We start from the raw sequence: 24,908 nt of genomic DNA, 5'->3' as shown, positions 1-24,908 counted from the left end.
ACTCCTGTTCTTCCCCACTCCTTGTCTGCACTGCTACAGTGTAACTCAGAACTGCTGAGGGCCTTCCTGACAGCAGGAGTGACAGAGAGCCCGGGTTTACAGGCAGAAACTGGGAAGCACTTGCTGACCGGGTTCCTCAACCAGTTCTCTTCAGCGATGCTATGCCCTGTTTTTCCAGCTACCTCTGGTATGAGGGCAGCCTGGCAGGAGGGGTCAGCACATCTTTCCCTACACCCATTGACACAGACAGCGCACCTCTCAGGGAGAAATTACTTTTAATATTAGTATCCCCGTTGCGTTCAGCCGCTACAAAAAACTACTGACGGGTCTGTACCAACCTGAAGGCTCCGCATGAGCCTCCCTGGCACAGGCAGCCGTGCGCGGAGGGGAGGATGGTTCGATGCAGCGTGGAGCAGCTCTCCCCAGGCTGGGGCTGCGCTTGGTGATGAGCTGGGGTCCCTGCCCTGTGCCAGGCAGGGATTCGGGAGGGCCAAGTGGTGTCGATGGTCAGTGTGCACACGGCATTGTGTGTGTGTGCGGCACTAGGCACAGCACAAATGTGTGCTGGGGCCCTGAGCTGCATGTGGCACCCCCCAAATAGCACATTCTCCTCATGGTAGAGACCACGTCTGTGCAGCACTGAGGGGCTCCAGGCCTCGCTGGGATGGGGACGGTAAATGATGCTGAGAGCAGTTCTGGGTTGGGCCACCCCTCCTTGCTTGGCCTGCAGGGACGCCGTGCCAGACACTTCTCCTTTCCTCTTTTCACTTCCTTGAGACCAGATGCTACCAGGGAGCAGCTGGGCAAGGGCCCTCGGGCTCCAGCGACCTGATCCAGGCTGCCTGGGTGGTTCAGCCCCGCTGGGGGCACATCCTTTCTCGCCTGGGGATGGGGCTCTGCACAAGTCCTGCAGGGAGGGGCGGCGCGAGCGGGCAGGCAGGCGGGCAGCAAGCGAGTGCAGACCTGCTGCTGCTGAACATGAGCCTCACGGCAGGAGACCCCATGCTGCAGACCTGGAAGACACAAGTGCAGCCTGGTGCAGGTGCCCAGAGCTTGCTCTTCCTGACCTGCTGCTGCTCAAGCCTGCAGCACCTTTCCTAGCCAGGCTCAGGGATACTTGTGCAGACACGTGTTTCTAGCTGTAAAAACACAAGTTAAGGTCTCACTCTGTCTTTGACAATGATTTTTGCCCCAAGAATGGCTGGAGTCTGCTGCTGCATCCCTTGACCCTGCTCCAGCCCCCAAAGACATGCATGCCTGCATGGTCTCCAAACCACATCTTTTGGCTTTGCTGCTTGAAAATTGGTTTTATGCTATTAAAATTGAGCAACCTCCCATTTGCTAGGGAAGGAATACTGCAGTGAAGGGCAGGTTCCTACCTCCAATCTGCATGGGCCTCCAGCACTGTGCTCCAGCCACGCTGCTGCTCAGGTGATCAATGGGGCAAGATTGGAGCTCTCCTCTGGCATCTTCTCATCTTCCAATGATGGCCGCTGCTTGCGTCCACCTGCAGCAGCAAGGGTGCCTAGGGCTGGGGTGTTGGGGCAAGCATGCTCAAGACAGGGGGTGCCTAGGGTTGGGCCAGGACTAGGTGGCTGTCTCTGTCTGAGCTAGCCCTGGGTGCAGTTTTGCCTGCTGCTGGGGTGCTGCTAGGGAAGTGGGGTGCCCCCCCTGCTCCATGCCAGCCCCATGTAGGGTGTCCCCAGGATGAGGCTGGGGAGCAGCTGACCTGGGCAGTGGGTGCCATGGCACAGCTCTCCCCTGGGTGCTCTCTCCCCAGGTCAGTCACTCACTGAGGGATCTCAGCAGCTTCCTGCCCAGTGTCTCCTCGGAGCTGCTCGTTGATGAGCTGGTCCCAGCCTCTCTGCCTGGGGACTCTGTCTCCAGGACGGTGCCACAGCACTCACTGTCTGCAAAAGCCCAGCCTGGCTGCAGCACACCAAGACACCGCAGCTGTCACCACCCCTATGGTCGCGTGTGTGTGTCCCGGCCAGACTCACTCTGCTGCTTGCTGTTCTCCACATTGTCTGCTGGCTCCTCCTGGATGAAGGGGATGCCCTCCATGTGCAGGAACACTGACTCGCTGGGACTGTGCAGCCCCTCGGTGCGGCTGCCTGTAGGGACACAGGGCAGGTGTGGTGGCCAGGGGACACAGAGCAGGCACGGTGGCAGGGCAGGCAGGTGCTGTGTCCTGGAGCAGGACACAGGGGGATGCCTGCTGCAGCGGCAGGTCCTGATGCCAGGGACCCCCAGGGAGCATAAGCACATGGGGAATAGGGATTTACATACCTGCACACTTGCACCTGTGTGCACATGCAGGCTCAGAACAGCGTCCACAGGTGTATGCATGCAAACGCCCATATGCCCCAGTCCATGTGCAATTGTGTGTCAGCAGTGGCATGCCCATTGTGCTAGGGGGTCCCAGCACAGCCCCCCCCGCCAAGGGGACACACAATGTTTGCCCACAGCAGGGAAAAGGAGGCCCCAGGGTGACTCACACATGATGCTGTTTCTCTCATTCAGGAGAGCGGTGGGGTCCTCCTTGGGTGTCTGTGGGGTTCCTCGTGCAGTTGAGGCCTTGGTTGAATCCCTGTCAAAGGCCTCCATGTCGGGGGACTGGGGCGAGCTGTCCATGCGGCTGGCCACTAGCGCGTTGTGGTACTGCTGGCGGGTGACCTAGGCACACAGACACATGCCCAGCTCTGCAGGCACTGAGCCTCACCAGGACCTCCTGGGGCCTTGGTGGCACCAAACCCCCCATCAGCAGGAGTGCAAGACCCCCCAGCACCCACTGGGCACCCACCAGGCTCCCAGCGCACAGCAGGTTGAGAAGGTGCCTGGTCAGGGGTGGCTGGGGTGGGACAGTCCCTGCCAGCCCAGCCCATACCTTGACAAACTGCACATCACAGAGGATGTGCACAGAGTAGTCGGGTGTGTAGATGTTGTTGCTGCCACTGTGGAGCTGCGTGGTGCTGCCCCCGTAGTCGTTGTGCTCCCGGTTGGGGGACTCAGAGCGGTTGAGCCCACTGCAGCGTGACGGTGACCTGTTCACTGCGGGAGGGGATGGCAGAGAGGCAAACGCTGGTGTCCCCAGTGTCAGACCAGGGTGGACTGGTCACCTCTGGTGGCTGTGGCCCATGGACACCCGAGCTGGCAGGGGACCTGCAGGGGACCCATGGTGGGGTCCTCCTTTGTGCATGCTGGCAGTGGAGACTTTGTGCCATGGCAGCCCTGGATAAACCAAGGGGACAGGCAGGCAGCTGACCTCGCACCAGTAGCGGAGATCAGGACTGCTGCCTGCCTGTTACACAGACTGACAGCTCTCCTGCTAATGTGAGCCTTCTGCTCGGCATTTGGCACAAATTCTCCCAGTTGCAGCTGGTAGCCCATGGTTTACTTAACCTGCCTGGAGGGCATGCTCCTGTCCACCCCAGCTCCAACAGAACAGGAGCAGAGGCTGCCATGGCAAGCTGGCCCATCACTCATGTTGACTGATAGCCTCTGACACACAGCTTGATAGATTTCATCTGGTCAGTGATTTATTAGGCAACAAAGGCAGCTTGTTCCTTGCACTGGTGACATCAACATCTTGTTGACTTTGCTCTGCTGCTAAAACACCCTTCTGTTACCTTGATTGCCAAAGAGCAAGGGAAGCAGGGCAGCGTGCACACAGGGCTGCAAGTAACCATCATTAGAAACAAGTTGCAAGAAAACGCAAGCACCGAGTGTAGGAAATTATAGAAACCACACACGAAAGAAAGCCCAAGCTGTCCATGGCTTCCCCTTGTCCCCATCCCATTCTTCCTGGAATTTGCATCACGCTGGGGAGGCTGCAGCAGGGCTGCTGTCCCCAGTCTGCCACCTGTGCTCCAACCAGTGAGGGGCTGCCCACCATGGGGTGCCATTGGTGCTCCTCTCCAGGCACCACATGGTGTGCAGGGTGGAGGGGGCTTGGTGCACCATGCACAGGGAGCTGGAAAGAGCCTGGCACATGTGGGGTTCCCTGCCCAAAGTCATGTTCCATTACCTGGAGAGCCAGCCAGGGAGTCTCCTCTGCTGAAGGCGAAGGTTCGGGACACTGAGACAGGCACTGCAGAGAGAGGGAGGGGGAAGGCAAGGGGCAGAGGTGAGGGTGGAGAACAGACCAAGAGGAAGAATGAGAAAAAAAATCACAGGCCAGCAGCCTTGGGCTGGACTCCCACCACTGCCTCCAGCATCCATTCCCACTCCTCTTACACCCTCCTGCTTCTGCTCCAGAGAAGCATTCACCAGCCCTGGGAACAGGAACACCAGCAGAGACATAGACTTGAATGCTGCAAATCAACAGGCTGCTCTGTGAGAAGGCAGGAGGTGAGGCTGGGGGGGCAAGCTCCTGCCAGGCCTTTCTGCACAGCCACAAATCTCCCTAGAGCCACTACAAAGTATCGGTGTCCCACCAGCTGAGTGCTGTCACCCTGCTCCAGCCCTTCACCAGTCACTTGCCAAGGAGAGGGGACTTTGTGATCAGCTTGTGCCACCTGGGAAATGGGCAGAAGCTAAACCAAGTCACTGTGCTTGGCATCTGGGATACTTCTGTGTGTGCAGGCAGGCAGCAGAGAAGGAATGTGCTTTGCAACAGCCCTTGTGTCCGCACAGCCCCACAGCTGCAGGCAGGGGCTGGCAGGAGCCTCTCAGCATCAGGCAAAGTAAAGATACCCGTGCCAGGCTGCCTGCAGCTCCCCACAAGGCCCTGGGTCTCAACAGACTTGGGGTGATGCCGAGAAGAGCCACCCATGGGGAAATGCTCCCTGTGGGAACGACAAGAAGCCAGAACCCCGTGTCCAGGGCTGCCTGACCCACTGCCACAGAGAGGGTGAATCACAGCTCCTGTAGGGCTTCATTGGAGAGGACAGATTGACCAACACACAGCAAAAGCGATGCTCATGTTAACACCTCCTGATGTCTGCTCTCGCTGCTGGCAGCACCCACTTGGAAAGCAGCAGGAGATGCAAGCCCGCTGGCTACCAGCCACAGCAGCGCCTGCTGCCAGCTCTCCTGCCCAGGGCATGCTGCCCTCCCTCCAGCCACCGTGCCTGCAGTGTGGCTGCAACGCTCTAGGAGCCATCTGCTGCCTACGTGATTAATGTTTTTAAATTGCTTCAAAGGTAAAACTCCTGGAAAATTTGCCCTCCCTGTTCCTCCCCCAGTAACTCCTGTTCTGCGTCTTGCCCTGGATCGAAGCCTTCTGCAAATAAGCAGCAGCATGAAGCACTGCCCAGAACAACCTTGTCCAGTGGGAGCAAAGGACGGATTGATAACCAGTAGCACTGGTTCCCTGCTCTGCCTGCCTGACGCCACCACAGCGGGGCTGGACCTGCTGGGTCTCTGCTGCTGCATTCCTGTCCCTGTCATCAATGCTAAAGATCGTCTGGGGATCAAAAAGTTCTGTAACAATGGTTAATTAATAACAAATTGTTGAATGCTCAAGGTTTAATGTCAAATCTCCAGAGTGACATGCCACTCACACTAATTTCTGCTGGGCTTTGCTTCAAGGAAGGAGGAGGACACCAGCCCAACAAGGGAGATGCCCTGTGCCCTCTGCCTCCTGCCTCCTCGCTGGCCAGGGGCGTGACACCGCACACATACCACGGCAGGCAGCAGTGGCTGGATGGCAGAAAACATCTCGTGACACAGTGTCACATGCGAGCATGGGGAGCAAAGGACCCCCGAGCAGCAGCGTCCCGGCAGGCGGCACTGCAGACACGCGTGGCTGCACTGACACAGCTCCCACCGCAACTCGCACCCTGCCTGTCCCATGGCCCGCAGGCAGCACCCGCTGCCTGAGACCTGGTGGGGCCCTGGGAACGGGCACCAAGGGCACAGGGGCATTGAGCCATGCAGCAGCACCCCAGGGGAAATCGGCCGCTTCACTGATTTCCTCTGTCCAAAAGAGCACATTGCAAACACATGGGGAGAAGGAATGTGCACTGAGGGGTTAATCCAGCAATCCATGAGTCAGCCTTTTAAATGGAAGCAAAGTAAGCAGGATGAAATAGAGCTGCACACAGACTGGGACCCACAGGAGCGACAGTCACCTGCCCTGATTCCCCCTGTACTCCCAATCACATTCCTCCCTACACCTCTCTAAAGGTTGAAATTGGTGGGTTATTGTTTTGATTAGGCACTTAGAGCACCCTCAGCTTACCATCAGCACTGCAGATCTGACTGCAGCATCTGGGTTTTGGGATGAGAGATGTGCTGGGCTGGGGATGGGCAACAGCTCTACCTGCTACCAGACTACCAGGGACTAAACATTTGCAGAGGTGATCAGCAAACAAGTGGCGGGTTCACAGTCTGATCTGATCAGAGCTCCCTCTTAGCTCCTACAAGTAGGGGATCTGCTCCTTAACCCATCAGCTCTGCAGGCTGGGAATCTGCCAGGACTGAGACATCTAACCCAGCTAATTTCCCAAGCAAACTGCATGTGAACAGCTCACAGCTAAATCGATCCATCTCTGTAATTCTCGAGCAGCCCCCGTTCCCCAAAGCTTTTCAAAGGGTTTGATCTTGGCACAGAGCCTGAGCTGCTCTACTTGGGGTGCAACCTCATCCCTGCTCCAGCTGCCTGGTGCTGCAGATGAGAGGTTTTAGGGCCCCAGCCTGTCCCAAAATACTTACATAGGAAGGAGGATCCACCCAGGCTGCCCACTTTCCGCACGTCATTATCTGAAACGACAGTTGGAGGCAAAGGAATCACAGAGGAAGAGCTCCTACCCACCCCACACCCCACAGCAGGGCCACCCCACCCCATGGCCAATCCATTCTCCTGGTCACCAGGCAGCTTAGCCCCCATGGAGGCTGCTGAAGCAAAGGCAGGGCCAGAGGGAGTCTGCAGAGCCCTTACCTGAGGAGACGACAGCCATGATGGCAGGGACACCATAGTAGGTGAACGCCCCATTCTCAAACCGAAGCCCTTCCTTGCCGACCTCCACCGCCACTTTCCCCTGGAAGGAGAAGGAGAAACATTCTGTGTGATTCTGCGAGAAGGAGAAGGAGAAGGAGAAGGAGAAGGAGAACCTGCTCAGACAGGTACCCTGTGCTCCTGGACACCGACGCACCCAGAGCTGCAGGGACCCCCACCACCCCGTATGAGAAGATGGGCATCTCTGCTGGCAGAAGCAGCCCAGAGCAAGGTGGCAAAGAGAGACAGGCGACCTCCTGCAACTCTCTTCCCACTGCTGCCCCAGGCACCTGCAAGATGAGGATGAAGTAGTCGACAGGGCGGTTGCGCTGGTAGAGGTAATGCTCTGCTGCCTTCTTATTCTTTCGGTCATACTTGAGCTCCTGGATGACATTGGGGTGTTTCAGGAGCCGCAGGAGGATCTTCTCAGAGAGGTAGGGGGACTTGAAAGGCTCCACTTCTAGAGGGGAGGCAACACACACTTGCTCAGAGGCAACATATGCTTGCTCAGTGGGGCTGGGGCTGCCAGGAACCCTTCGTTCTCTGAGCTGCATGGCCCCTTTCCTGCAGCCTCAGCACCCCACCTCACAGAGGGGAGCCAAATGCAGATCCATGCTGGTGGAGCAGTGGGACACCCAGGATAGGGGTCCAGGCAGATGGAAACTGCTTGTTGGGGGGAAAAGCCCAATCCAGGAAGGGCTCAGGGATGCCCTGCAGGGCTGGCACTGCTACAGGGAGGTGCAGGGCTTGCACAAGGGTACCTGTTGCCATGAATCGATGCGTAGCCAGGAGGAGCTGTGGGGAGATCTTCACCTTCATCTCACTGTCCGAGAGCCTGAAGATGGAGAAGTCCTGGGGCTTGCGTCCCCGGTGGGGCACTCGTTCCTTCTTCCGATTGTCTGCTGCGGGGCAGAGAGCAGAGTGGTCGCCCACCTGCAGCAGCCACAAAGCTACTGCAGCTGCACATGAATGGAGAGAGGCACGCCTTGCTGCAGACTACGGCAGGGCTGCTGTGGAGCAGCAGCTGGAGCAGCAAGGTGCACAAAACGTGCCATGCATCACAGCCTTGGGAGCAGCTCCCCAGGGAAGGAGCAGGGTGGGGAAACATGCTGCTTTCTCAGGAACAAGTCCTGGGTTGCCCTGTCTGGATGCATCACCCAGAGTTGGAAAGCAGCGTGGGAACCAGCCACGGGCACTTCATGCCCAACACACATGTCCCTGGGTCAGGGTCTGCCCAACCACCGGCTGCTGATGCTTCTCTATCTCGAGCATTCAAGACTCCCTGACCAGCATCTCTCCATCATTCTTGTCTTTCCCACCTTGACTGTAAATTGCTTTGGGGAAGGACCATTATTTGCTCTGGCCTGTTTCCTACCCACATGTCTGTCTGTCTGTGCGGGCTCCCACCCTGGGTCCTGCAATCGCAGTAGCTGCTCTGGGACACTAACTGTACAGATCCGTCTCATCCAGGATCTCGGACTTGATGATCTCCTCAATGACATCCTCCAGAGTGACAATGCCCATCACCTCGTAGAACGGATCTCCTTCCCCTTCGTTGTTCACCCGCTGCACAATGGCCAGGTGGGACTTTCCTGTGGGGGGAGAGCAGAGCGGCAATGAGACCCCCATCCCTGGTGAGAGGAGTCCCCAGCACAGCAGGCTGGCAGGTGGATGAGGCTCAGTGGGAGGCACAGATCACAGGCAAACCTCTGAAACAGCCACTGCCACCCAAACCCACCCCAGCCGCGCTAACCCAAGGAGAAGGGCTGGACACACAGCCCCTCCTAACAGTGCTGCTACTCTCCAGGACAGTTTCTAGGTGTCAAAGGACTCTGCCTGGATCTTTTTTGGGGCCGCTTGCTTTCTTATCCAGGCAATCTGCTGTGAGTCACTTCATTTAGCTCTTTGACAGCCTCCTGTGCAGGAGTGAAGTGTATTTTATACCAGCTGCTTCTTGCTTACCCTCAGCTTCATTGGCATGAGACAACTCTAACAGAGCAATTAGCTAGCGTCCTCCTCCAACACAGAAATGTGAGCGTGTCCTTGGGCTCTACTGGTTTCCCTCATCCTCCTGGTGTTTTCTCATTCTGTTGTTAATTATCTTTCCTACAAAATTGCCAGGAACAGCTCTCCCACATCTTTCTATCCATCACTGTCTGGACGGATCCAAAAGCTTTTCTTAAAATACGGGCAAAGCCTCTCGCTCCTCAGAACAGCAGCTGGTTTTAATGCAGAAATGCATATGTTTGTTTGCAGCTTTCAGCTCAGCTCCTGCAGAACTCTTGGGTGAACCATCTGGATGCGGAGGCTAAACACTTTTAAAGCCATCAGCCTGCAACTGAATGTCTTCTCCAAACCCTGCCCCTGACAGCACCTCCTCTCCATTACCTCAAACAAGGAGAATGGGACCAGGACCTTCTTTCAGCCACAGTGTTGGTGACTCCTGCTCAGAAGCCACAGTGTTTTTCAGTCACAGTCTCGGCTTTCTCACTTGCCCCAGTAAGCTGGCAGCTTTGCTGACACATTCTCAGGCTGCTTGCATTTGGCATACTTGAAACACTGCTATTTGCTTTCGCATGTCCAGCTCTCTGTAAGCTGTTTTGCCTTGCTCAACTTCTCCCTTCTTTTCTTGTCTGCTCTGATTTACGCTCCTGCTTAGCAGCTCAACCAGAACCCAACTTCCAAGCCACAAACAACTTCTGGGTTTCTAGCTCAGATGTATTCTTGGACTTGCCAATGAGCAGCACTGGCTTTCTTACTGGCCCTGTGGCTCCTATGCTGCTCAGCAGCACACATAGGCTCTGAAACTCTAGGTTTGCTTAAAACATTTAAAATGTTCTTAGGTGGTACCACAGCAAACAATTTCCCCTCCATTTGCACTGTTTCCATGTTCTCCCATTGCAATGCCTGCACACACCCAGTGTGTACTGTGAGCACTGTGGGGACCCCCGGAATGCTGCAAACAGTTTATTTTCCCCACGGCCTCAGAACTGAGGTCCTTGAACAGCAACCGTCACCCAAAAGGGGGGCAGGTCCCTTCTGCTATGCAGCTGCTTCTGCTTCTCCTGTACAGCCTCGTCAATAAACTTGCTTGCTGCTCTGGCTGAGGGGATGTGAACAGTATTTATGCATAAAGATGCCATAGGGGTGGGCTCCTGCCCGCTGCACAGCTCCCTCCTCGCCTGCTGCTGCCATCCGGCTCATCCCCGCGCAGGGACATGGAGAGCCCAGCAGTCCCACCAAACACGTCTTGCAGGGAACATGCGACCTTCAAATAACCCTGCCCTGGATCTGAGACGAGCAAATGATATTTCTCAGCTGAAGATCAGCACTATACTTTTCTCACAGCAAAGCTTGGGCACTTTCCACCATATAAATTCCCTCCTCCTCATACCAAGCTTTTATTGCAAGATTTCAGAGAGCAGCTCGCTGCCTCCCACGCCTACAGAATTAGAAACAAGAACGTAACATCCACGGCAAGTAGCACAGAGAAGCACTTTAAAAAACCATATCAATAGCCTCAGGGCATTTAAAACTCTTTGGACCAGGCTATTTTACTCTTTTCATACACAGGTTTGTGCATCTTGTCTGTTCAGTGGATAATAAAGCATCAGGACTTGAGACTTAAAAGAGAAAAAAGCAGCAGAGTTGGCCACGAGACAGCAGCAACAGCTACGTTCCATCTTAGCAAAGTCCAACTTTTGAAACGTCTCCTTTGCCAAACCCTGCTCCCAAACACTGGGGCCATCTGGTCTCCTACAAGTTCTCGGGTGAGCGAGGAGACGGGAGAAGTTATTTCTCTTGGCTGAAAGCTTGTTGTTAATGACATTTACATGCAACCCAAAACCACCAAGCCCTTACAAAAAGCTTAGGTGCTACTTAAAGGCAGTCAGAGAGTAATGAAGGCAATTCTTTTTTTGGCCAAACACCTACATCGATGCTGTAATTTACTCTAGAGCAGCCTCGAAGAAATGTGATTCCAGATCCATGCTCATATAGTGGCAAATGAGATTATTTAGAAATAACCCAGCACTGTTAGCTGGGAAGACACCCATGGTTTCACTGTGCTGGGGGAGCAGCCAGAAGGGCTGTTAAAGTGCTTGAGAGTTCTTTATTTTCACAGAAAATAAACACTTTTAGCCATGCTATAAACCCCCAGGTTTAGGTTTCCAGGCTAACACCCACAGTTGAGATGTAGCAGATACCCAGCAGTAGAAAATGGTTGCGATTCATGTGGTTGCTCCTGGCCCATGCTGAGTGAACTGATCCCAGCCCCTGCCTAGCCAGCTGATACCCGTATCACAAAAACACCCCAACACTGCTCCCACCCCTCTCAAGAGCTCATATAAGCAACTGCCGCTCCCAGCCACCCCTGCTGGGAAAGGACTGACTTGTCCTGATCTCCCACCTGAGATTGTTTTCTAAGTCCTGCCCCACAACCTGGCTGGGTCCTGCATTTCATCCCATCACTTTTTTAACAGACGTTACAAATGTGGCAAAAGGGGTGGTTTGCAGGTGCCTTGGCTGTGGTTTGGTCCCTCTGGCTGGGGATACTGCCAAATTCAGCTCTATCCCCCTGCCTGGCCCTGGGAGCTGCTATACTTCCACGGAGAAAAAGCAGTGGCTTTTGGAGCAGATATAAGGGCAGGATATGGGTGATTTTATGAGACAGAAGCAACGTCCAAGGGAGGGTGGCACAGGGACAGAATGGGGGTGTCAGAGAGGTCACATTCTGTTCTGCACCCATTACCCTGCAGGTCTGCCTCAGTGGGAGTACAACAGAGGGAGATAAATCATTTAAACAAAACCCCAAACTTTATCTAAACCAGCTTTAAGATCCATAAAACTGATTCCAAGAAACGTGCTATTGTAACTGTTGCTTGATAGCTCAAATGAAATGAATTATAAGGGTGAGCTGCTTCCCCACTAGTAAGCTGTCACATGTGAATTTTACAGGGCTATCACTGATGCAGGAAAGCACAGTGAAACACTTGAGAATCAAAGCCCTGGTTTGGCAAACGCTAGAACAAACAGGCAATTAACTTTACTTGTGTGAATAGCTTCACCGGCCGCCGCAGGACTGCTCTTGCACAGGAAGTCTATAGGTGATTAAGTGTCTGCTCAGCATGGGATACAACTGTACTAAATTCTTTATGAGCTACATGAAATCTGTTCTTTTCAAACAACGGCTTCAGTGGAAAGTTAATGCCTCAAAATGCTAAACTACAGAGCTAATATAAACAGCTGAAAGCTTCCGGATGGAGCAAGCATCTGAACAGATATCTAAAGCTTTTATGCCCATTTTTAGGAGCCTTGTTTTCCATAAGTACCTAAATAACCTCGGGCTCATAGATCCACCTCAAAGCATCCTCCTTGATGGGAGAACAGAGTGAACACATGGAAATGCCTTTACTTGTGGGAAAGAAAATGCTGTTGGCTGCAAATATAGCCCAGACTATTTCCTTATCATATTTTTTATGTAGGTGCTCTGCCAGAGGAATGTTAAAGATACTTTAGCCTTCTCTTTTGTCCCATGGAATGAGCATTCTAAGCATGAAATTAATTTTCATGAATTTTATGGTAAGATCTAAAGCTGTTACTAGGAGATCAAAGGTACAGGCACAAACCACGAAGCATTTACAGCTACAAAATGGAAGTGTGGGGGGGAGGAAGAGTCATTGGTAAATAAGGTTGATTTGTGAAACAACCATGATGTAACTTAAATCTGTTTTCTGTGTGCTTTTCATCACAGTGCTCTGCTGGGCCAGGGGCTGCCAGCATCTCTGTGTCCCCTTACAGACCTGCATATGAAGTCAGTCAGGACTCTGATTTGAACTTCATATGCAGGAAATGCGAGTATGCTCTTGTGTTACTACAACTCTGCACTGGGGTGAAACCACACAGCTGAGGAGTTGCACCTAGAGGCATCGCACACCTACACCCAAACAGGGGGGAAATAACCAGGAGGGCTGCGGGGGCATCCAGTTCTTTGGGGAATCAAAACTACGTGAAGGGAAAACTGTAAACTCTAATCTAATCCAGACCCTTCTCAGAGATGAGAACTTCATCCTTTTACATATGCCTCTAGCAGAATATAGAAGTCTTTCTAATACTGTGCTTTGGTGCTCTTCCTAATCCTAAGGAATATTTGGAATAAGTGAGGTATTATCAGTGAGAAAACAGATCAGGAGGGTAAGGTGGAGATCAGAGGGGACACGGTCTCATCTTCCATGTGCTGTACAACAGGGATCTTGCCTGCCCACAAATGTTCAGTCCCTTTGAGTGTTACTTGGAGCCTAAGGAAGCCTACAAGGATGCCAAGGCTTTCTGAAGCTAAAAAACACTTCTAAAGAGCTAATGCAAAACTGTTTTCATTGGTGTCTGTAGCATCGGCCACTTCATTCTTTCCCACAGCTCAGTCTGAAGGTGCTTTTGACAGCTCCTGAGAGAGAGATGTCCAGCTGGGTGCCCTCTCCCCCAAGGACACAGCTCCCCTCTTGCTTTGCTGAACACCTTCCCTGAGCAGGGCTGCTCCTGGGCTTGCTGGGGCTGGGTAAAGCAGCTCAGGGCTCACACAGTAAGATTTAGCACAGTTTGAGTGGGGGGAAGCAAAGTAGTATTTCAAGCAGAGTTGCAGCATGAGTCACTGAAACCAACTTTAGTGGAACAGCACCTCACCCACTCTCAGCCTGGCAATTGCCCTTCAGGGCATGTGTATGAGATAGATCTAGGTAACATCCAGATCCTTAACCTATACAGCTGGCTAGGGAGGTCACTGCTTTAGCCCATCAAGGTGCCCATGACAGTGGCTATCACATTGCAGAGATCTCTTGAAAGCTGATTTTAATTTCAAGCCATGCTTTATACTTTCAATGACTGCAGGCTCAGAAGGTGGCCAGTAAGACAAACAGCTGAAATGGTACTGACCCTCATGCCTGGCAGGTGTTAAGCACCTTCTCCAGCTACATTAAATTTGTAGAAATCTAATGGAGGCTGTGGAGTATTTTGAAAAGCAAAGAGAGACCACACGGCAGAGCTGTCCTCCGCAGGACAGGCTGTTTTTCCCACTAAGCCACAGGAAGTTTGCTTTTGGAGAATCTACTTTTTGTAACATTCAAAAGATGCCAAACCACAGAAGGCTAATTTGAGCTGCACCTCAGCCTCTGCCCTGCTGCAGGAAAATGAACATAAGAGCAACTTTTCACTGTCTCTCTGCCAGAGGAAGGTTATTTGCTGAAAGGTTATGTTGCTATATATGGACCTGACAAAAATTAGTCAACAAAATCCATAAATGACTTGAGTAATGGGATAAGATTACGATTTCCCAAAGGCACCTACAGAACAAGGAGGTTATCTTCTAGGGATGGAGGAAAAACAGACTGCGTCACCCACAGCATTTCACACTGAATGAATGCATAAACCTTTCCTGATAGCTCCACATTCCCAAGGTAAAATTTATCCTACTGGGACTCTATCTTCCCTTCTACATTGCTTTAGCTTGCTAAACATGGTGCAGTTATTTCTCTGATGCATTAGATAATTCCCCCTGGGACCCTAGAATAAAGGCAGGTAGTCTGAGATGCACCAATAAACACTTCCAAGAAACTGTCTCCAAATTTTTTCACTTCTTCAGTAGTTTCAGCATCTTTCAGGCTGCAGGTGGCAAAGTTACTACACTGGTGTGCACTGCCTTATTTTTAGAGAAGAGAGGACGCATCTTGTGTAGCATCCTCCACTTCGCACTTCTATGTAAATGCTGCACAGCTACGTATGCATACCTTCCATAATGACCCTGGCTAGCTTGCCTGAAAGATGGCAAATTGGGTGCCCATGCTTCACTATTTCTGAGTTAATTTCACTCAGTTTTGATGAGGAGATCAAATCAAACCCATCATCTAGCACAAGTAATTCCTGCCTTCAGCTGGACCTGCCTCACACTGCTGTAATGCTTGTTTTCAGTGCAGTTTTAGCAGCTGCCCTCCTCTTCCAGGCTGTGGGTTGAAGTCCAAGCTATCCCCTTGCAGGCCAGCCCTTCCCCGCTGCTGTCTGCAGCTTTCTCTGGCCTTTTGCCGGTTCCCGTTAGTGCCCCCAATCTAACGATCTTTCTCCAGGAATTAGTGCCAAAGGAGAGGTGAACCATGCCAGCAGCAGCAGGGCTGTGAAGAAGCAGGTGTGAAGGTTTGACCACTTCTGCCATGGTGGTGCTGGGGCCAGGTTTTGCCAGCCAGGAGCTCACAGCTGCTCTTGGGGGCTGAAACCACATCAGGCCATGGGCTCCCCAGGTGCTACTGAAGTGTATGGTACTATTTTCATACAGTTTAAATGTTTTGGCAAGCTGATGCTAGAGAAGTACCCTCCCCAAGTCTGTGGAGGGTAATCCCATCTGCACAGGGTCCTGCTGGGGAAAATGGGATTTGCAATTCATCTATGGATGAAACCCAAGACAAACATCAAGACATGGTAATGGAACTGAGCACAAATGAGGTTAGGTGTCAGCCTACCTAGAAACCAAGGAAGGAAAACTTCCCTTCAAACCCTGCTATCTAAGACTGGAGAGGAAAAAAAGCTGATCATCGTCATAGCTAGGACAGTATGAGAGAAAACAAATGCATCAGGTAAACAAGGATAATACAGTATGATAGCAGTGAGTAGGAGGAGAGGCAGAAAAGGGAAAGTGCTGCCAGAGGTGTGAGCAACAGTCCCAAAGTGCTGTATTTAATCATCCCTTGACATTTTCAGTAAGAGAGAACAAATGTTTGTGTACTACAGCAAGGAGCTCTGGCAGTGAAATTGTGTTACTTATACATTATGCAGAAAAATGACATTATGGGTATAGAGGATGTAGCAGAACATTAATCATTAGTGAGACAGAAGTATACATTGCTATCCAAGAAAGACAGATATAAAATGTGATGGGTATTTTGTATAAACACTGTAATAATGAAAAGAAATAAAGGATATAAAAGCTGCTTGAGTTAAGCGTAGGAGAAGGAAAAGAAAGCTGGCAAGGCTTCTCTAGAGGTTTGTCAGGGACCTAAGGACCTGGAGGTGGTTATCAATGCCCACCCTTACTGGAGACTTTAATTTCCTCGAAAGAGCCTGGGCCTTACCAGTGGGAGCATTTGCTGTCCTGCAGGCACCTTGGATGTGCAAAGTAATGAAGGCCTTCATTAATCACTCACTGAACCGACAAGCAATCAGCCTGCTCTCTAATTAGTAGAGGTGTCGCAGAAGACCCAGCCACGGAAAGTAACCTTGATTGGATCAAATGAGATGCTTCACCATAATTCAAATGGACACAGAAAATGAGACAGTAATGAAGATTCTTAATTAAAAATGGTAAATCTTTATTTTAGAAATTAAATAGTCAAGTGAACGGGGATGAAATGGCAGTGGATGGGACTGAAGGCAGCTGAGAGCAAACGTCTGCTGCAGTGCAGGAGCCAGCATGGGAAACCGTATTTGGAATAGGGAAAAGAGAGAGTTTGAGAGGTTCAGGGCCGTGTGATGGCTGTCTACAAACCCGGGGTGCTGGGGGTGACCAAATGCCCACAAATAGGAGAAAGATGAGTTGGAAGAGAACAGGAGCACCTGGGGAGAAGAACATTTGGGGGAAGGGCTGGAATTGCTAAATACCATGCTGAATTAGACACTAAGAGCAAAAACAAGGTTTTTCAGCCATGTAATTTAAAAAAAGCAAAGGAGAAATGAGGTGGGAACAGAAATAAGTTTTAGGGAGAGCTCTACACAGGGGCTGTAGCAAAATACCCCAGAAATCCACGATGGTAAACAGATAAAAGGGAGGAAGAGCCTAAAGCAAAATGCCGAGAGTTTAATGGAGCAAAGACGAAGAAGGCTGGATAATCTTCATTTGAGGTGAGGACTAACATGTGAAAGTGCAGGGCAGGTAGCAAGGCTTGTTAACGCACCTGTCAGCTCAGGGAGTGACACACATAAAACATCTCCATTTAAGCAGGTCAGAGAGGAGAACAAGCAAAGGGCAGTGAACTAAGCAACCACAAGCCAGCTCCTATATGTCTATTGATCATAGGGTACCAGGCTGTAGAACAAATTTGGAGGAGGAAGTAGTTGAACACATCAAAGAAAATTGGATAAAGTGCAAAGGAGGACTGTGCCAAAGCCACCTGACATCTTTGGTAACACCTGACTCTAGACAAGGGAAAGGTAGCAGAGATCTCTAGTGAACTTCAGTAACACAGTATCACATGAGATGCCACTGTTGGGAAGGAACTGCAAAATACATAATGAATTAGGATGGGGAGAGACAAATAGTTATGTTAGAAGAGGCATGGGGGGTGGAGCTACTGCAGCTCATCAAGGTTGAACCCAGAGAGCAATCTTAATGTTTTTGCTAACCATCTCAGTTAAAAAACAAACAAAAAAACAAAACAAAACAAAAAAACAACCCAACCACAACAGAATTTGTTGATTTCACAGAATCAAAGAATGTTGGAGATTGGAAGGGACCTCGAAAGATCATCTAGTTCAATCCCCCCACCGCAGCAGGAACACCCAGATGAGGCTGCACAGGAACGTGTCCAGGCGGGTTTTGAATGTCTCCAGAGAAGGAGACTCTTTTTTTTTTTTTCCACCAAGCTGGGTGTCTGCAGTTGTGCTGAGGGGCAGAGAGGGTGGGTGCTGTATGCCAGCACAAACTCCTCTTCCTGTGATCCCAGGAGGTGGTGGGGACACAGTTACACATCTCCAGAGAGAATGCTGACCTGCATGTATCTGATGATGGCTTTCCTGGTGCACAAGAAACGTCCTATCCTCCCCTCCTCCCAGCTCTGAAAACGAGCACAGAGATGACTCACAGAAAGGCTTCCTCTCTCTCTCTGGGATGGACCAGGTTGGCCTTTCTCACATGACCAGCTCTGCTTGCGGCAGAATGCCCCAGGCAGCCCGGGAGCTGAGTGCTGTCCTTCCGCATTACATAATGCAGGATGTCACTGCTGCAGCCATTTCTTAAAGACTTGCTCACCACGGTATGACGTACCAAGTAACATGCGGTGAAGAACAATTCCCAGTGGGGAAAAAAACATGCTGTGTGTATTCTCAAGGTATGGTTAATGAAATACAGCTCTCAGCATCTCTGGGGCTGCTGGCAGCTGCTGCATTTTGAATAATGTCACAGCAGAAAAAATAGTACAGGTTTAGGCTTTTTTTCTTCCTTTAAACCACTTGCACGGAAACACTTTCTAGACCTGCTTCTCACTGCTAAGCTGAAAATACAAGAGCTAAGTAACGAAATACGATCTACTGCCATAAACTCCTCCATCCAGAACAGAACAGCAAACACTATATTGCCTGGGTAAGGGTACGAGGTAGGCACCGTGCCTATGCTGCCAGGCTGCCACAGAGACATCAGCCCTGTGGGACAGGCTCACCTGCTGAGCCACCAGCCTCTGAGGCCAAAGGCTCTCACAGTCTCTGCAACATCACAGGCACGACCAGTGTTGCAGGCCCTCCATCCACCCACAGGCTGTTCCACCGGATGACACCAGGGTCACCACCACACCAGCACATGCAGGGCCCAACACCCCCAGGATCCCCGCTACCTGCCAGGTCCTGCCAAGAGGCCATGGGGAGCTGCTCACCCAGGAACCTTTGGGGATGCAGAGGGAGCTCGGGGGGGTGGCAGCCTGGCAACCTCACCCTTCTTGAACTCCTCAAGCAGCGTGTCGAGGCGTGTGTCATTGAAGACACAGTGGAGGGGGCGGCGGTAGAAGCGGGTGACAGTCTGCAAGGGGGTACAGTCATCAGGGTCAACGAAGGCCAGGTCCTTGACGAAGAGCAGGTCAACGATATTATCACGCCGGTCACCCTCGTAGACAGGGATGCGAGTGTAGCCAGAGCGGAGGATCTCGGAGACTGTGGCGAAGTCCAGCACAGCATCAGCGCGGAGCATGAAGCAATCGGCCAGTGGCGTCAGCACGTCCTCCACCACCTTGGTGCGCAGCTCCAGTGCTCCTTGCACCATGGCCAGCTCCTCCCGGACCAGGTCACCGTGGGGGCCGGCAGCACGCAGCGTCTCCAGCAGCCGCTCCCGCGTGGAGAAAACGCTGAGCTCTTGTCGCAGCGCCCAGTCCAGCAGCCGGCTGAGCGGGTAGCAGAGGGGGAAGGCAGCCAGCATCAGCAGCCGGGTGAGGCACAAGGTGCGGGAGGCAATGGCCAGCCCGTGCCGCGAACAGACGGAGTAGGGCAGCACCTCGCCGCCCAGGAAGACGGCGGCGGTGCACAGCAGCACCGGCAGCCAGGGCACTCCCCGCAGGCCACCGGCCGCCGCCCCGCCGCCGGGCAGCGAGGAGCAGAGCCAGCCGGCCAGCGCCGCGTTGGCCCCCGCCTGCCCCAGCAGCAGTGTGCACAGCAGGTAGGTGCCGCCGCCACCGCGCACCGCCTGCACCCGCCGAGCCTGCTCCCGCTCGGCGGCCGAGCCGCTGTTGCGCAGGACGCGGAGCTCCAGCGGGTCCAGCGAGAGCAGCGAGAGGCGCAGCCCACTGAACAGCGCCGACAGCCCCAACAGCAGCAGGGCGCCCAGCGCCCGCAACCAGCCCGCTTCGGGTAGCGGCAGCAGCCAGGTGCCCAACGCCGAGGAGGCCGGCCGGACCCGCAGCAGGAAGCCGCCTGCGGCCCCATGGTGAGCCCAGGCCCGCCCGTCCCAGGCGCACAGCGAGAAGAGCCGCCCGCCCGGCGCCGCCGCCGCCTCGCCCTTGCGCGGCTCCCGCACCCGCACCTCGGCCAGCGCCGATCCCGCCGCCCCGCCCGAGCGCAGCGGCCCCACCACCTCCACATCCGAGGCCCAGGCGCTGCGCTCCTGGCACCGCTCCGCCGGGCCCCGCGTCGCCTTGCCCCCCGCCACCGGAGCCGCCTCCTCGATGAAGACCAGCCGCGGCTCCATCTCCTCCGCCGGCCCGCGGCTGCCGTTGCCCTCGGGCGGCGGCTGGAAGTAGAGGCGGAGAAGGAAGCGGCTCCCCTCCGCCGCCTGCACGGCGCCCCCCTCCAGGAACACCCGGCCCGGCGTTGTGTCCTCGGGCCGCAGCCCCAGCAGCCAGGCAGCTCCGGCCGGGGGCCGCGGCGACAGCGAGAAAAACAGCAGCAGCACGGCGCCTCGGCTCCGGCCCCAGCCGCCGCTGCTACCGCCGCGCCCCGGACCCGCCGCCATGCCGCTTCGCCGGCACCGCAGCGCCCGCCCGCCGCACCGGGACTGCAGCGGGGAGCCGGCACGGCGCGGCGGCACACGTGGGCCGGGGGGCGGGCAGCCGCCGCGCCACGTGCGACCGGCAGCCGGCCCGCGGCGCCCCGGCGGGAGGGGCCGGCGGAGCGGGGCTGCCGGGGCGTGTATGCGGGGAACGAGGGGTGTTCGCCTTCGGCCCCCGCGAGACCCGCGCGAGAGCATCCCCACGGCGGCGCGCTCTCCCCGTATCTGGTGCGGCGCTGACAGGACTGCCCGGGCGCTCATCCTCGGGGATGTGGGGCTGCCGCCGCCCCCGGCAGCTGGAGAGGGCTGCGGGCCCCGAGCAGCGGGCCCTGCCCCAGCCACCCGCACTCACTGTCGGTTTCGCCCCGGGTGCTCTGCGACAGCCGGCTGTGCGCTGCTTGCGGGGGACTGCGCGGAGGGGCTGCGCCTCCCCGTGCGCCGTGCAGCACAGCTTTGCTGAAAGGTTTCTGCTAGCAGTTTCTAGAGCTGGGATTTGCTGTCAGCCTCCCGCTGTTACCTGCCAAGGCCCAACTCTTTAGCTTTTCCGTTCAAATTCAACTCTATTCTTCCCGTGGGACTTTTTTTTAAATGAGGGGCGGATAGCCGTTAGTTTGCAGTCTTGCTAAGAAACAAATGTACCACGCTGTAACTAACATTTATTCTTGTGTCTAGACCTGATGGAGAATGTGATACCCAACCAGGGCTTCTGACCTTCAGAATTATGTGATGAAGAAGGGGCTTAGCGACTGTTGAAACTTTTGGGTTTTCCCTGGACCGTCATCCAGGACAGCCTTGAAAACAGGCTGGAGAACTGGAAAAGAGTCATTTGCTTACAACTATTACAGACTCGCTAATGGCAAAGCAGTAAGCTAATCAGAAAAACGTCATGGAGAAAAAGAAACTTCCACCAAAATTCTGTTTATTCACTCATTATTGCACCCGTTAAAATGGGCCACATTCTGTGTCAGTATCTCAGCAGGCAGATAGGCGTGAAAAGCTACCAGGGAGACCTGAACACTTTGTTGTGTTAGGAGAGACTTCCCCGACTCTGGGACAGGCAGCTAATTTTTTTTCAAGGCTGATTAATTCCCTGGGATTTCACAGGGACTGTTTGCTACTTCACAAGCACTTGCTGATTTCCACCTTCTAACTCACCCTAGCTTCAGTGGGGAAATTCTGCCTGGTACTCCACCTGGGCATCGTTTACAGAGGAGCCAACTGGTAACCTCCTTTTCCAGACCTTACCCCAACTTGTACCACCTGGGGAACAGATCTCACAAACTCTCCGAAGTACTACCAGCGGACAAGCTCAGTGCATCTGCCTTTCTGTCTGCAGGTGATAGGGACAAGCACATGGCTCCTCCTTCAGTATTAGGACCCTGTAGGAATTACTGCCTGAGACCAACACAAACTTTTGAAACCACAGGCTGTCATCAGCCCTGAATTTCTCATGGATTTCTTGATGCTGAGAATGTTGTGAAGACAATCCAGTTTTGTGCCTCACTGCACTCACATTTTGGATCACTGTTTGGAGACTATGTACCTGTGGCAGTAGTTGTCTTTATTAACTTGCAGATTAAATTCCTGAAAGATTTTCTAGTTATGAGCCCCTCAGTATAGGAACTGAAGACTGAATTACATGTTTGCTTTTTTAGTTAAGTACATACTTGGAAAGTATTCTTGTTCGTAGTACTGTTGTCACCAGAAATCCTCGTACAGCACTTGGAAATTGCTGGTCCAGGTTAGTGGTTAGTACAATTAAAACAAACAAACAAACAAAACACAAAACAAAACAAACAACAAACATAGCACTGCAGGAGGAGGAACCACAAGGTGGCAATCTCTCTCCATACTTCTACTGGCAAAATAAACCTCTGGCAAAAAAAAATCTCCAACAGTGACTGTGTAAAGCTTCAGAGACAGTTGGTCACATCTTGTATCTTCCAGAGTTGTGGCAACATTCGTTTTGATGCTGCATTTTCTCTTCTGAACGCTTTTGCCTTTAGGATAAAGGTCTCAGGCTCAAAGAGGTGGCACTAGAGGCTGCTCTTTGCTGTTTTTCCATCCTTTGCCCCAAAATGGGCACCAGATGTTGCTTGTTAGATTGCTAACTACCAGTGCTGCTTGCATGCGTGCTGGCAGAGCTACTGTGTGCTTGGAGGGAGAATTTCCTCCTTCACTGGAGCCACTGTAAGTAGCAGCTGGTTCAGAGTAGTGCTAACCTCATATTATATTAATGTACCATACAACAGTTGCGTTAGGATCCTGCTTTAAGCAACAAGATGCCTCAACAGGAGCAAAATAACATGCATGTTAGGACTAGGTAGTGATCTGTAGGTCAAGTGTGGCATATAGTCTTGGGGTGACTGCAAAACCTTAGCAACAATAGCTCCACCCCCAAAAAGATGTGTCCAGAGAGTGTAAAGATGAAAAAGAGAAATAATGCTCAGGTTGGGGTGGAGCCACCCTGGTCCTACAGTATCAAACACCATCTGTTGCAATGAGCTCCATCTCGACATAGTTGTGTTCTTGCCAGATGTTAGCTTACATGTGCTACATGTAAAAGTAAACTGGTGCGAAAGCTGTGGTCTGATGTGCTTTCAGTAGGATTTGCCCTGCATAAGTGACGACGTGCTAGCCAGCCTCTCACTGAGAGGATGCACTCCAGAAGTTGCAGGTGTGTGGCTGGAGCGTTTTCAATGATCCAAGATAGGAAATATCTTCCAAAGCTCCGAGTAAGACAAAACAAACTGAGCTTTAGCACATGCTCAATTGATTGAGTCTTTGGCAAAGTATGACATGAATTTGCGAGGCTCTCGCTGAGGCCTGGCCCAGCTGTATCCTGCCTGGCAAGTCCTTCAGCAAGCACAACACGGCTGCCCTTGTTTTCTTCTTGTGCTGAAGACTCCTCCTTTTACCTGTTCTCCCCTTAAGACATTGCTCTTCAGTTAGGAATAATAACCACTCAGGTTCTGCTTTATGCCATGTCTGCCGCCACTGAGCTCTCTCTGCAGCTTATGCATTGCAGCCTGCATGTTGCAGCCTGCAAGGCCCACGTCCCCTGCCACCAGGGTCATCTCTGTTTGTGGCTATCCTCTTCCAGCTCTGACCTGGAAGAGGCAGGAAGTGTGGACATGGGGAGGTCCCTTCACATCACCTTGACTTTAAGGTCTGAAGCCGGATTCCCAGAGGCTGGAGGTTGCAATTCACTTCCTTCCTGTTTGATGGGAGCTGAGGTGGTCTGATGTCTGCTGGTCCTCTAGAAAAGGGCCTGGAGTTGCCAGGGGACTGCTAATGGGAATAGAAATGTTAGCAATCCAAATCACCATGGGAAACAGAAGGCATAAATAAAATCTGGGTTTTTTTTCTTTCCCAGAAAGTGTGAAGAAATCTAGCAAGTGCAAGGCTGGCTTCTCCTGAAACATCTACAATATGATTGTCACTAGTGCTCTGTAGACAGCTGAGAAAAGATACTTCCCCAAGTAAGAGAAATAAGCAAATATGTGGGACATAACTTCTGAAGCAGAAGAAATAAGACCCAAGGCAAGGGAGCTCCAAACAGTGCACTGTGGGTTTTTTGTTGTTTTGTTTTTTGTTTGTTTTTTTTTTTTTTCCATCTCAGAGTCTGTGGTGTTCAATTAACCCCCTTTCTCTATGCTGGCCGTGGTTGCTGCAGGTTTGTAAAGCTTTACCCGGCCTTCTGGATGATGACGTGTTAAGCGCTTGGTTTGTGATAACCAATTTTCTCCTGAAATTATACCAAAAGTCTGCTGTTTTGATTTAAACTGTTTTCCAAGCATTTTGGTTAATAACAACAGACAGTCCACTCCAAGAGAATCTAACTTGAGGAAGCCATGAAATTTAATTCATTTCTGTGACTTAAATATATAATCAGTGACATATGGTAATACTAAATACAGGGGGAATTGTCATTGTTTAACTCAAATTTCTGCGTTCAGTCAAAACTCAATAGTTGTAACATCAAACTGTATTTTCCATTGTACAGGAAATAAAGCATCATTTTCTCAAAGAAAATAGACATGCAATTGCATGCCTATTACGTTGCTTACACAGCTTTATTTTTAGCTTTCTCCATGTTGCTGTAACTAAAGGGATAACAGAAGGGAAACTGTGGAAGGAGAAGAAACAATGCAGCACCCAGATGCTGGTAGAAAGGACAAAGGAGATGTCTGCACAATGAATATATGCTCTTCCCCTGGGGTTGTTTCTGGGAGATAAGCTACTGTGCCTGGGCTAGGGACCCTGCACCTTCCCCCTCACTTCTGCGTCCCTGCCAACACCAAAGTAGTGCTGAGGTGAGCCTGTGTTGCTGTAAGGGCTGTGGAACTGCTTCTCTCAGAGCTCTTTGTTCATCATGAACGCTTTTCTCCTGCCCTGTTGCTCTTAAGAAGTATTTGCTTGTTCATTGTTGGGAGGAGAGGTGTGGTTTATATCAGATTTGTGTGAAGCTGCAAGCAGACCGTGTCTTTGCATGGTTAGAGAATCCCAAAGAGACTGCCGCATTCAGTACTTTCAACCTTACAAGCAATGCTTGCAGACCTTTGTTGTTCTACCACTGCCTTAAAGAGGAACAGATCAGGAAATTCACTATTGTTACTAGAATTTGTGCAAAAATATTTTTTCTTTTTCTGGATTTGTTTGAGAGCCTTTGCTGGACAATTAAAGCAGAGTATTAAGGTCTATCCAGCATCAGCCCATCTTCCCCTTCCTGCATTAGTCCAGCTCAGT

The 24,908-nt window shown here is 52.3% G+C and overlaps 1 protein-coding gene and 1 long non-coding RNA gene across 6 annotated transcripts; one reads left to right on the top strand and one right to left on the bottom strand.

Moving 5' to 3' along the window:
- Nucleotides 1-258: 258 nt before the first annotated feature.
- CNNM1 (cyclin and CBS domain divalent metal cation transport mediator 1) lies at nucleotides 259-20,277 on the bottom strand. 5 transcript variants are annotated; one of them, XR_002419434.2, is made up of 13 exons: nucleotides 18,617-20,276; nucleotides 8,389-8,532; nucleotides 7,702-7,842; nucleotides 7,231-7,400; nucleotides 6,884-6,983; nucleotides 6,658-6,705; nucleotides 4,028-4,090; nucleotides 2,888-3,051; nucleotides 2,499-2,676; nucleotides 2,001-2,114; nucleotides 1,794-1,906; nucleotides 1,380-1,507; nucleotides 259-1,013 (listed from the first exon to the last, which is right to left on the bottom strand). XR_002419434.2 is itself a non-coding variant. In XM_021293852.2 (13 exons), exons 1-12 carry the CDS (start codon nucleotides 20,121-20,123, stop codon nucleotides 1,428-1,430), a joined length of 2,826 nt encoding a protein of 941 aa, XP_021149527.2. In that variant the 5' UTR covers nucleotides 20,124-20,274; the 3' UTR covers nucleotides 259-1,013; nucleotides 1,380-1,427. The 5 variants fall into 5 exon arrangements, 2 of the variants coding, with proteins under 2 accessions (XP_021149527.2, XP_021149528.2); XM_021293852.2 differs by having other exon boundaries at nucleotides 1,794-1,910; nucleotides 18,617-20,274; XM_021293853.2 differs by lacking the exon at nucleotides 1,794-1,906.
- LOC135579763 (uncharacterized) lies at nucleotides 19,193-24,219 on the top strand. Its single transcript, XR_010473467.1, has 2 exons — nucleotides 19,193-19,331; nucleotides 20,832-24,219. It is a non-coding gene; the product is annotated as an uncharacterized LOC135579763 (long non-coding RNA).
- Nucleotides 24,220-24,908: the final 689 nt, after the last annotated feature.

The sequence above is a fragment of the Columba livia genome, chromosome 6, assembly GCF_036013475.1.
Source record: "Columba livia isolate bColLiv1 breed racing homer chromosome 6, bColLiv1.pat.W.v2, whole genome shotgun sequence".
Classification (NCBI taxonomy): Eukaryota; Metazoa; Chordata; class Aves; order Columbiformes; family Columbidae; genus Columba; species Columba livia.
Note: the sequence above shows the minus strand (reverse complement) of the source record. Positions and strands in the feature narration are given on the sequence as shown.

What these genes read in the sequence shown, in the direction of transcription:
- CNNM1 (XM_021293852.2), bottom strand. Translation starts at nt 20,123, where the DNA reads ATGGCGGCGGGTCCGGGGCGCGGCGGTAGCAGCGGCGGCTGGGGCCGG. An exon ending in CTCCCTGGCTGGCTCTCCAG is followed by an intron (nt 3,052 to 4,027) that starts GTAATGGAACAT and finishes CCCCTCCCGCAG; the next exon opens with TGAACAGGTCACCGTCACGC. An exon ending in GGAGAACAGCAAGCAGCAGA is followed by an intron (nt 1,911 to 2,000) that starts GTGAGTCTGGCC and finishes GGGCTTTTGCAG; the next exon opens with ACAGTGAGTGCTGTGGCACC.